This window comes from Rhinatrema bivittatum, chromosome 1, assembly GCF_901001135.1.
Source record: "Rhinatrema bivittatum chromosome 1, aRhiBiv1.1, whole genome shotgun sequence".
NCBI classification, from domain to species: Eukaryota; Metazoa; Chordata; class Amphibia; order Gymnophiona; family Rhinatrematidae; genus Rhinatrema; species Rhinatrema bivittatum.
Window position 1 is genome coordinate 724,609,944 of NC_042615.1, and position 13,250 is coordinate 724,623,193.

The window sequence follows — 13,250 nt, forward strand, 5'->3', positions numbered from 1 at the left end:
CACGGCCCTCCGACAGGTATTTAAAATTGTTTTATTTTTTTATATAACACACAGGTTTTTTGTTTTTAACACTTTTTACACTTTTTACACTTACCATAGCAGGCTCGAGCCTTGCTACTTTTTTCGTTTGTTTTTTTTTTTTGCTTCGGGAGGAGGGGACCGGACGGGGCTGCAGGAGACCGGACGGGACCAGGGCGGGTAAGCAATGTTTTTACACTACACTACACTACACTAACTCCTACTAGGGGGAGGCGGTAAACTAGCAGGTTAAGGCCGCGGCAGAGCAGCGGGTTACGGAGGAGATAATATCAGCGCCCGTTACAGTATCGGCAGGGAATAGCTAATTCCTTCATTATACAGCTTTTTTCGTTCATTTACATGCTGGGTGCGGAAAGGGTTTAGGAAAGGGTTTAGGAAGCGCTAAGGACGCGTGAAACTGGAGACTGTATCGCTGGATGGCCTTACTCGTCTGTATTGTGCGCTCCCAGCACGTTACAGACCAGGAATCTTTAACTCAACGTTACTGTATCGACCTGTAAGTGGGGTAATGCAGATACTCTAGGATAACAATTTAGGTGTTTTCACATTCTAATGGTACCATGCTTAGGGCCTGATTCACTAAGATTTTTCTCCAATTCTTTATCTGGGCGGGTGGGGGGAAAGCTTAGTGAATCAGGCCCTTGATGCACAGTCAGGCCAATGCAATATAGTGTGCTCGGCTGATCGCATGGCTTTACAAGCACTTGGACGAACATTAAAAACCTCTCATCAGTAAGGGGATTAACGCATCCAAAACACGGGTCCAAAGCAGCGTGTAGCTAATAGTGCTTATCAAATGTAAATTCATGTTGATGAGACTATTAGCTATTGCCCCCATGCCAAAAATTGCCATGCAGCCATGGCACCCATTTTACCGTTGCAAATTTAATGCCTGCCCGGGTGCAGGCGTTAAAGCATGCGGCGCTCAAGGGCTGACAAAAAAAAAACAAAAAAATCCTGCTTTCTGTGATTCCTCCTATTAGTATCTTAGAGTTACTGATTAGGAGGAACCACAGAAAACAGAATTATATCCTGCTCAAGGGCTTAACAAAAAAAAGATCTTGCTTTCTGTGGTTCATCATAGGGGGAACCACACAAAACAGCATCCCCAAGTCTGGCCCATCAGAACCCCTGCCAGCAGTGAGTGAAGGATTGAATACATTAATATCAAGTGCCCAACACTAATATTAATTTATTCACTCCTTCACTTCCTGCTGATTGGTCCACTCACTGTCACATGTCAGGGAAAGGACCAATCCCCTTTCAGAAGGCTGGCTTGAAAGGGGATTAGTTCTTTCTCTGAGAAATGTCGGTGAAAAGGACCAATCAGGACTAGCCCTGCCAGTGCTGGGAAGGGAGCTGTAGGCCAGGCTGTTCTAGATGCACAGTCACTTTTCCTGGACACCCAATGCAGAGCGCTAAGGATGCACAAATTACCCATTGTGCGTCCCTTTTAGCGTGGCAGATCATTTTTCTATTGCATTGAGCGCCCAGGACAGGTGGATGTGCGCACGTTTAAAAAAAAAAAAAAAAAAGCATGCGCCCAGTTTGGACACTTTCTTTTTTTTTTGCGCTGATAATGCATCGGCCTGAGTGAGTGAGTATCAGGGTTTATGGAAAACAGACCTCCGCACACAAGTGCTAGATACCAATCAATAATGTATTTCTGCAACATCAAGCTTTGAAATTCTGTGATTTAAATGTGAGCCAAGTCTTCCTAATTTTATAGGAGGAAATAAAGTGGTTTTTCTATTATTTAAGCTATTTTTTATAGTAAGTTGTGTGAACCCACTTCCATGCTGTGATCTTTTTATGATCCAACAGCCGATGGTTATGTGCTGAAACCTGTCATTGTACTAATTCAACTTTTCTTATTAGATTTAGGGACAGATTTGCTCAGCTTTATTCCCTATGGAGGAAGAATGGCAGAAAAGCCTTAATAATTCAGGCCCTGAGTTTGTGTACAGCTCATCTTTCTTGAATGCAGCTTGTACCCATCTAGTGATCCTAGTAGCATTTGTAATAATAGCTGCGCTTGGTTGCTTCTGTGCTAAGCTCTCTTTAATCCTTTCCCCTTCAGGTACAAGCTGATCGCGCTGCATTCCATTCTTTCTACTCAAGATCAGGCAGCAGCATTCATGCTGCCGCCCCCTGGAGTTAGGAAGGTATTGTGCAACTTATCCAATACAATTTCATTACATTTTAGAAACGTAATCATAGCCCCCAGTTTCTGTGCCACCTTGGGATTGATTCAGCAGCAAGAGTTAGAAAACTTAGTGCAAACATTCTGAAATTCTGTGTCAGTTCTGCAGCATGTTTGCATATATTTGCATATTAAATGCTATAGATTTTATTTTAATTTACAAAACATTTTCCATAATTATTTTGTTCTTTCTTCAGTTTCTTTTTTTTTGGTGGGAGAGGGAGTTTCATGATCACAGAAGGAAAAGAAGAAGGGGGATTGGCATGAGGATGAGGATATATTTTTGGGGATGGGAGGGAGGATGGAGGGATCTGGAGTGGGAGAGAGGAGAAAGAGAGTGAATGTGGAGTAGGGATGAAGAAAAGATGAGGAATAGGAATCCAGGATTAGTGGAGGTAGGATACCCCCTTTCTCACACACCCAACCATACCTCAAGTGCTAATGTCTTCTTTTTGCCTCTTCCCTTGTGTATCGATCTTCCCTGCTTCACATGCACATTCACCACTACCCATCCACACACACACACCGGCTCCAGCCTGGCTCACCCAGCATCCCAGCACTTTGTTTTCTGGCTCTGGTGGTTGGAGTGATATTGCTGCTGCTGCTGCTGCTGCTGCTGCTACAGCCTGGCTCGTAAATTAAGTTCTGTGATGGTGAGGTGCTTCTGCTGCTGCTGTGACTGCTGGGGACTTTTTCCCTAACTTGTCAAGCTTTATCATAGATTTGCCAGGTAGAAGCCAAATGTATTTTGTCTTTTCATAATTCTTGCTAGTGCAACAGTTGTGCCCGTTTGTACTAGAATAAAATAATGTCTCTTACTTCTTCTTTGATTTTTTTTTTTTTGTTTTCACCAGGATGCTAAATTTTAAGTCTGTTTCACGGGATTGATTTCGAATGTCTTTGTATATTGAAAAAATGTTTAAAACTATTAAAAAGTAGTCATTAAAATTTTCATATGGTCCTCTCATTGGTTTGAAATGTTCTATATGGCCTTTCTCACAAAAGTTTGGAGACCCCCCCCCTGCTCTGTACAAGACCTCTCCTGTTATCCTAAATATGTAAAGTTTAATCTGCAATGTAAATGCCATCTGCAGAATTTTGGGCTGGCACTGTGCAGACCTCTTGTCAGCAGATTACTTTTCAGCAGTCCTATATTATATTACAACTCTACCTTACCACAATACTTCCAGCATCTGTTGTCACCAATACTTGTTCATTTACTCTAAAAAAAAAAAAAAAAACCAAAAAAAACAAAAAACAACAAAACCTAGTGACTGTTTTTGATTGGGAGTTTCTCTATGTAGGCAAGGCTGTACGTATGCATATATTAACTTACATTTCACACCATTCTTTTTTTAATTTCATTTATCAGGCATTTTGATGGAAAATGTAGATGCTTATTTTGCAATGCTGTATAAACGTTTTATAGTGTTTCCCAACCTTTTTCATGCCCAAGGCACACCTACATTAACAAAATTGTGTGGCACACTAATCTCTACAGACATGGCGAGGACTCATACGGCCAAAAAGAAAAAAAGAGCTAGGGAAGCACAGAAAGTCCCACCAGCCTTTCCCCCAAATTTTAAAACAAAGGGAGAGAGGGGGCTGAGACACATCAACCCTTCATGATGGTACAGATCCCTCCTATATACAAATGCAGAAAGGAGAAGTCTGTGTGGTGTGGGCTGCTGGCTTGGTTAGTTTTCTTGTCTGCCACATGCAACTGCCAGAGCTCCTTCACTGGTGCCTCTCCCAAACCCTAATGTGACTCACATCCAGTGTTCCATGCATGCTCTCCATATCTCACTCAACCTGGGGATAAGATGGCTGGAAGCTGGGGAAGATGAGGAGGTGCTGTGTGCAGTTTATTTGCTGCATAAAGTAGGTCCCAGCTGTCTATGCCCTACGCTCCCTGTTAATTACCACACTCTGGAACTCGCACTGTAGCTAGAAAGATAAAGCATGCATGATTACATATATTCTTAGATAGGAGTTTCTGCATGTGTAAAAGCCATTGCTGTTGTCACTTGTTGGTGTGAGATACTGAGAGCAGAGTCCAGGTGCTGGTCAGGATCAGGCAGTGGTGACTTTTTCTGTGGCACACCTGATCAGATCTGAAAGCACCCCAGTGTATCCTTGCACACTGGTTGAGAAACACTGGTATAAACTCTGGCAATTTGGTTCCTGTGTCATTGCATACTTGAATATAGTAGTCTAATTTTTATAAAGAACATATGCCCATGTTTAGAAAAGTCATTCTCCACTCTGCTTTTAAGTCTCTTAACCAAAAACCCGCACCAAAAAATGCAAACTTATCTTTTTTTATTGTATTTTTTATAAATTGTTTATGCAATATTTTTCTTTAAATTGATTTATAGTTTTTTCTTTTTTGTCACCTTTTTCTGTGTGTTTTCCACGTTGTAGTGTAATAATTTAATACACCTATTAAATATTTTTAAAATTGTATGGTGATGCTTCATAAAACGCAAGGATCACTAATCCTTAGTGCCCTGCTCCAATTTCTGTGTTTAATCATGAGCACCACCGTCCACCCTTTAGTACTTTATTAAACTTCTAAGACATTATTTTTATAATTTTTATAAATTTTAGTTTTCTGTAAAATTTCTCTTAATTCCTTCTTAACTTCTAAAAATAATTATTATTTTTCTGCAAATCATTAAACACTGAATTCGTGTAAAAAAACACTGGAATTCCAACAGAAAATTCAAACAGAGAATGTCAGGTCGCCAAAGATTTAAACCGGGAGCTGAAAAAGCTGAACCACTTATCTTAGCGTGTTACAATAGTCCTTAGGCGGCACTTGCCCCAACAAGGCCTGGTTTCGATTGCTCTTCCTCAGGGGAAGCCACTCTCCTGACACGAAAACTTTTATCCTTGAATGTAAAACTTCCTATGAGCTCGTTTCCACGCTGCTCACACCATACTCCTCTTCAAAAAATGGTGGACCCGCTCTCCTCTGTTCGGCGTCCCTTTGGTGACAAAAAAGAAAAAACTATAAATCAATTTAAAGAAAAATATTGCATAAACAATTTATAAAAAAATACAATAAAAAAAAGATAAGTTTGCATTTTTTGGTGCGGGTTTTTGGTAATGGGACATTTAGTTTACCCCCACATTAGTGGATAAAATTGAGATTTTAAGTCTCTTAAGGCAGCGCTTTTCAACTGTTGTGTTGCTACACACCAGTGTGTCGCCAAGCATCGGCAGGTGTGTCGCGTGCTCCCGGACTCTCCCGCTGCTCTTCCTTCCCTGCTGCCGTTGCCGCCGGGCTATCAGTATGTTCAAGCCCAGTGGGAACGGCAGCGGTGGTAGAAGAAGCAGTGACACCTGTGGCTGGCCTTTTCTTCTTCTCACGGCCCCCCCCCCCTCCCATGACCCGGAACAGGAAGTGATACGTGGTGCGTGGGAAGGAGAAAGAGCCGTGCCACGTGGAAAAATAGCGGCAACAGCATCGGCCCCCAAGCAATCGAAGCAGCCGGTAATGGGGAAAGGAGACAGCAGCATGAGTCTCCCGCGGCCGATGATTCTTCTTTCTTGGCCTGCGGGGGGCTGGAGGAGGAGGCTGCTGCAGCTACCATTTGTGCTCGGGGGGGGGGGGGGGGGCGGGGGGAGAGGAAGTGAGTGAGAGAGAGAGAAGCAGGCAGCCAGCCTATGTGTGATTGAGAGAAACTGGTCAGAGAGCTGATGTGTGTGTGTATATTTGAGAGACATGAAAGTGACTGCTCAGGGAGATGACTGATGTGTATGTGAGAGAGAGAAAAAGCATGGAAGTGAGAAATCTGGGTATGTGAGAAAGCATGGGCGTAAGAAGCCTGGTGTTGTGGGGGGGGGGGGGTGTGAAAGAAAGCATGGGAAGGTGAGAGCCTGATTATGTGAGAGAGAGCATGGGAGTGGGAGCCTGTAAGTGTGTGTGTGCATGCATGAGAGAGAGAGACTGGTTGGTAAGGTGACGGTGTATGTGAGAGAAAGAGACTGGTGTGTGTGAATGAGAGAGAGAGAATGTGATTCAGGGAATGAGAAGCCTGTGCACATGGAGAGCGAGCATGGAAATGAGAGAGAGACTGGTGTGTGTAACAGAGAGAAAGTGATTATGGGAATGAGAAGCCTGTGCATATGAAGAGAGTGAGCATGGGAGTGAGAAAGCTGGGTGTATGAGACACAGCATGGGAGGGAGAAGCCTGTATATCTGAAAGAGAACATGGGAGTGGGAAGCCTGTGTGTGTGTGTGTATGCATGAGAGAGATCAGGTGACGTGTGTGTGTGTGTGTGTGTGAGTGAGAGAAAGTGATTATGGGAATGTGAAGCCTGTGCATGTGAAGAGTGAGAAACCTGGGTGTGTGTGAGAGACAGCATGGGAGTGAGAAGCCTGTTTCCCTGTAGGTACCAGGATCAGTCCAGACGGTGGGGTATGTCCCCCGTCCAGCAGATGGAGTCAGACAAAGCTTCGGAGGGTGCTGCCATAATAACCAGTGCACCCTCCATAAATCCTCAGTATCTTTCTGACTCCAGCAGATAGGAGATGGGGAACCTTGTGCTTCCCCTGTTTGGAGGATATTTCCTCCGTCTTAAGGCTTGCAAGAAGCACTGCTTGCTCACCTCTTCTTTTCTCCCTTCTCCCCGTGAGGTAAGTGGTTTGTTTGGGCTTTTCTTGTCAATTTCTCCCGTTTTCGGTTTCAGGTTTTAGCTTCAGGACTCACAGGGTGGTGGATGCTAGTGGCGCCAGCCTCTCCCCCCTTCGCCGCGTAGTAGTCTCGACCCTCCTCAAAGCTCAGAAGACCTCGACTTCGGTCGCCTACGTATGAGGGTCTGGAAGGTCTTTGAGTCTTGGTGTACCGCCCACGACACTCATGCCGGAAGGGTCTCGGTCCCCCAGATCCTCGCGTTTCTACAGAACGGCCTGGAGAAGGGACTGGCCTGCAACTCAACTTGCTACGAGTACAAGTTTCCACTCTGGGTTCGCTCCTTCAGTCGATCGGACATCACTCTCTCTTGGCTCATCCTGACATCACACACTTCCTCAAAGGGGTGAAACATCTACGGCCTCCGGTCCAGGATCCATGTCCTTCTTGGAGTCTTAATCTGGTGCTTAAGATTCTGGCAGGGCCTCCCTTCGTGCCTCTGCGTAACGCCACCATCAAGGATCTCACCCTGAAGACTGTGTTCCTGGTGGCCATTTGTTCCGCACACCGCATCTCAGAACTCCAAGCACTCTCATGCAGGGAACCCTGCCTTCGCTTTACGGACGCTGGGGTATCCTTACGTACAGTCCCTTCCTTCCTTCCCAAGGTCATCTCGACTTTTCACGTGAATCAGACGGTGGAGCTCCCGTCCTTCGCAGCCGAAGAGTCCAGATCTCTACGGCTCCTGGATGTCAAGCGCAGCTTTATCCGCTACTTGGAAGTCACCGAGTTCAGGGTCTCGGACCATTTGTTTGTTCTTTGGTCGGGTCCAAGGAAGGGGACTCCGGCCACGAAGATTACAATTGCTAGATGGCTCAAGGAAGCCATAGTGGCGGCGTACATTGCAGCGGGTCGGACTCCTCCATTAGGTGTCAAAGCCCATTCTCTCCGTTCCCAGGCAACGTCCTGGGCGGAATCACGGTCCGTTTCCTCTCAGGAAATCTGCAGAGTGGCGACTTGGAAGTCCCTGCACACCTTTGCACAACATTATCGTCTGCATTTGCAGTCAACAACCTCTGGCTATTTCGGAGACAGGGTCATTCGAGCAGGACTTTCAGCAGCCCACCCGGTTTAGGGAAGCTTTGGTACATCCCACCGTCTGGACTGATCCTGGTACGTACAGGGAAAAGAAAAGTATTCCTTACCTGCTAATTTTCATTCCTATAGTACCATGGATCAGTCCAGACGCCCTCCCTGATTGGGATTCTAGGATGCTCCTGCTCGACCTGTTCTTCTGATTTTTTCCTCTGATTCTGGATGCTTTGCTTCCGCGTTTTGAGGCCACACGACAGTTCTTGTTGCACGTTAAAGTTACAGTTGTGGCACCAGTTGCCTCCGTTGCTGATATTCTGTTCTGTTGGGTGCACTTGATCCATCCTCCTTATGTTATTATTCTGGCTTTGATATTCTCTATACTGAGGATTTATGGAGGGTGCACTGGTTATTATGGCAGCACCCTCCGAAGCTTTGTCTGACTCCATCTGCTGGACGGGGGACATAACCCACCGCCTGGACTGATCCATGGTACTACAGGAACGAAAATTAGCAGGTAAGGAATAATTTTCTTATATCTAAAAGAGAACATGGGAGTGGGAAGCCTGTGTGTGTGTATGCATGAGAGAGGTCAGTGTGTGTGTGTGAGACAGAGAAAGTGATTATGAGAGTGAAAAGCCCATGTATGTAAGTAGAACATGGGAGTGGGAAGCCTGTGTGTGTGTGAGAGAGAGAGAGAGAAAGAAAGTGATTATGGGAATGAGAAGCCTGTGCATGTGGAGAGAACAAGCATGGGAGTCAGAGACTGGTGAGTGTGTGTGTGTGAGACAGAGAAAGTGATTATGAGAGTGAGAAGCCCATGTATGTAAGTAGAACATGGGAGTGGGAAACCTGTGTGTGTGTGTATGGCATGAGAGAAAACTGTTCAGGAAGGTGACTGGTGTGTGTGTGTGTCAAAGACTGTTTGGGAGATGATTGGTGTGTGAGAGACAGAAACTGGTCATGGGGGCATGACTGGTATGGTGTGTGTGTGTGAGAGACATGGGCACTAAGAAAGAGGACCATGAGTATAGAGCTTAGCTTCTACTGCTCCTTCTGGTGTGTGCCACGGCCTGCATGGAAGGGGAGTAGGAGAGCTGCTGGAGGGAGTAAGTAAAGGTGGCTTTTGAAGTTTATTTTTCTTGATTGACTGCCATTTTAATTATTTAATATTATGTGATGTCTGCTTTTTTGAAATATTTTATTGGTGTTTGGAGAATGTTTAATAGTTTTTATGAGTTTTTAATTGTTGAATGTTATTCTGTTCATAGCTGTTTTGAAACATTTATTCTGCTTATTAGTATAGTTTTACAATTATTTCTGTGTGGGGATCTATAGTTGCTTGCTAGTTCTGTTTTCCTAATAAGAGGTGTATTGGTTTTTAGGGCCTAATTTAATATTTGTAGTGTTGCCTTTTCATAGATAGAGTTGCTCCTGTTTGAGTGTATTCCATAATACAGGAGTAACTGTGGGCGGATTAGTTTATGTGCATAACTGCAGATCCTGGGAGTATGTTAGGTCGGTTCTGTGTCTGTTACCGAGATGAGATATTTTACTAGCATGTAAGCGTTTGTGTAAGTCTTATTTGTTGTGTTTTCTCAAGAGGACATGCATTGGTGGTAAATTGCTGTCTTTTCATAAGTAAGGCTATTGAGCCTGGAAGTAGAAGGAGTTTGAGTTGCTTTTACTGAGATGACACCAGAATATCTTTTTTTGTAGGGTGAGTTGTATGGGGAATATCATAATTCTGCTTTACATCCATTATTATGGGTCAGGGGGTTCCCTTGGATGCAAACTGTACTTTCACATTAGCCCCATGACGATCATGGGTCAATGTGTCACGCATGTGAGAACCATCTGTCAGGTGTGTCCCGACAGAAAAAAGGTTGAGAACCACTGTCTTAAGGTATGTGAAATAATTGCTTACTCTTATTAAGCAACAGAAGGATCTTACTTTTAGAAAAACAGCTAGCAAAAGATAGGAGTAACTATACAGGAAAAAAGTCTTGAATGTCAGTTTATTTCTACCCAGATAGCCTTTAATTCCTTGATACATAAGAGAGCCACTACAAGTGTCCTGCACTGCAAACATAAATTATATCTGTATGGGGACAAGCTGGGCAAAATGATCGCTAATTTAATTAGAAATAATAATGGGCTTCCTGGCTAGAATCAAATCATTTATTTGATTCTAGCAAAGACATTTTAAAGATATTAGAAGAATTTTATAAGAATCTTTACACAACCTGAGTGCTGCTCCAAATTCCTAAGCCAGATGCATCTTCTTAAATTTACCCCCGAGCAGTTGGCAAAATTAAATGCACCGTTAACCCAAGAGGAGGTAGTTGGTGGGATTCAAAAGGTCAAAACTTGTAAGGCACCAGGACCAAATGGATATACTGCCGAAGTGTACAAAACATTGGTTCACAAAGTACAGGGTCGGTGCAAGGGGATTAGGTGCACTAGGTGCCTTCTGCCTTGCTCGTGCCATTCACACCCCCCCCCCCCCCCACCCAGTTGCACCACCAACCCTATTAGGGGGTGCACTAGGCCCAGGTCTAGTTCGCCCATCTATAAATCCACTGTCTGTGCTTATTCAGTGTTTATCTTTTTTGCTTAAACTGTCAAAAAGACAGTACTTGTGATTTATCATTTATCATCCACTGGAAACTGGATTGAGATGGTAACATTTTTGGCCTTGATTAGGCTGAGCCAGATTTGAACCAGTGAACTAGAGGTGCAAGGCTCTATATACCATCTGATCAAATTATCACTGGAAAATATAGAGAAGATCTGAAAGTATGAATGTTTTATTTTCAGATTGTTCTGGCAACAAATATTGCTGAAACAGGTATCACCATTCCAGATGTTGTCTTCGTAATTGACACTGGAAGAACCAAAGAAAACAGGTGAGGTTACAAGTCACAAAACCTTAATATGTACAGCTTTAGAAATGATACATGTGCATGAAATCTGGATTTCTCGTATACAATTTGAAAAGCAGTACTGCCTGAGATCTGATGAGGTCCATATTCAAAAGTATTTAGCTGGGTAACTCAGAAGTTATCCGGTTAAATGAAAATGTATGCACTTAGCCGGCTAATAAGTTAGCCACTAGAATTTATCCAGGCTAAGTTAGGGGTGTTCCAGAGGCATAATTGAGGGGAGTTAAGTTAGCTGGCTAAGTTGTCCGGCTAACTGATATTCAGAGTTAGTTGGATAACTCTGATATTCAGAGTTAGTTGGATAACTCTGATATTCAGAGTTAGCCGGATAACTTAGCCAGCTTAGTATGGCTGGACCAAAGAGCTGTCATAAAGTTAGCTGGCTAACTAAGGGGAGTGATTTTTCAAATCGCGATGAGCCTTTATTACAGTGTGTAAAGGCATTTTCGCAAGCAATAACGCCCTAACGCATGCAACAACTGCCGCTTCGTGAATGGAAAATGTTAATGAGGGATGGGGAGGAGTTTGGGCGGAGTTTAGTTAAATGAGGGGCCAGCAGTAGCACCAGAAATACCTACACCTATTTCATTGGCGCCATAGGGGCAATAGTGTACAGCGCGCCCACAGCTGCGGCGGACGAAAACGCACCATCGTGATGCAGCCACCTGCTCACTATCGCCCCACCCCTTTTTTTTCTGTGGGCGATCATTTCTCTATAAGATAGCCTGCTAATATTCGATAGTTTGACTGCACTATTGAATATACTTCCAAAGTTAGTTGGATAAGTTTATCCAGCTAACTTTGCTATACAGACAGTGACTGCATATGTTTTTTTCAAATTCCAGCTACTGTTACTGTCATGGTTTATTGTGTAACAAGCAGCATAAGTTAATGGGATATATTTTATTTTGTTTAAAAAGAAACATTTTATGTAATACTTAGTTTATGAATCGTCTCTCTCTTGGTGAGACCCAAAGCGATTTGCAAAACAATACAAATGCATGCAGTAGGCATAATTTTAAAAAAGCAACAAAAATTAACGATCCATTCAAATAAAAACACAATAACAAAACAATCTGCACAATATATAAATTATAAAAGCATCCACACACTGATAAAAAAAATAACATAAAATAGTGGTTACTAACCTGGGTTCTGCGAGACCATCCCAGGGGATCTGCCAGAAGGTAGCACCGAAACACTGTTAATCTCCCTCACCTACACAGTCTTCAAAGGAATAGATAAGGGCCAATATTATATTCTAGCAACACTGGATATCTCAGCAGCATTTGACACCATCAGCCACCCAATTCTTATAGACAGACTGATCGAAATTGGCAAAACAGGCTCTGCCCTACGTTGGTTCGAATCTTATCTAGAAAACAGCATTACAAGGTCAAAATAGGCAACAGTGAATCTGAACGTATCAAACTAACCCGAGGTGTGCCCCAAGGTTCCTCACTATCATCTACCCTTTTCAATATCTGTATTCTGCCCATATGCAAATATTAATCCGACCTAGGACTCACACACTTCATCTGTGCAGATGATGTCCAAATTCTAATCCCCATCAGTGAATCCATTCCTATATCTCTCTAACTTTGGAAAACTTATCTCACGGCTGTCAACCAACTATTCTCCCAATTTAATCTTACCCTGAGTACCGCCAAAACCGAACTCCTAATAATTAAATGAAAAGACTCTTACTGACACCAACTCCTATCATCCTAAACACCCAATCGCACAAGACTTGTTTACCCACATAAAAATGCTGTTTGAAAATTGCTCTTACACATCACTCAAGGTAAAAGTACCTGGGCTATGAACAGTATGCAAACCTTTTTACCTGCAGGCATAAAGGAGCAGGGCTAGGTTGGGAAAAGGAAAATACATGCAGGGATTTCAGTTTGAAAATAAGATTGCAAGTCTGCAGGTACCAATGTTGATTTTCTGCCAGGTTGCATCAAGTTGCCAACCTGGAACTTTTTAGATTTTGCTTCCTTTTTACCATTGCTGGAGTGTAAGGTGGGAGACCACTGTTGGCTTCAGCCTTCATTTATGAGGGCAATTTTTAAATGGCTTAGGAAATTGCCCTTCCTTATTTATTGTTAGATTAGTAAACATTATTTAATATGAAGTTTTATATATTCTGGATGATTCTGGAATGCATATCATTTCTTTGTTATGGCATGCAAAAATTAAAGCAAAGTTTTGTTTGAACAAATTCAGAGAACATTGGGTAAAAAACTTGTGAGGAGCTGGTGTTGGTTTAAGTATTTGGAATATATTTATCCATCCACATAAAGTAATAGAAAATCAGAGAAGACAGCT

The 13,250-nt window shown here is 43.1% G+C and overlaps 1 protein-coding gene across 1 annotated transcript in view; it reads left to right on the forward strand.

Moving 5' to 3' along the window:
* DHX29 (DExH-box helicase 29) overlaps positions 1-13,250 on the forward strand; it is a 226,813-nt gene that overhangs the window by 140,855 nt on the left and 72,708 nt on the right. Inside the window, exons 17-18 of the mRNA XM_029577204.1 lie at positions 2,120-2,204; positions 10,795-10,883. Coding sequence (XP_029433064.1) covers positions 2,120-2,204; positions 10,795-10,883 — 174 coding nt within the window. The remainder of the gene's footprint in view (positions 1-2,119; positions 2,205-10,794; positions 10,884-13,250) is intronic.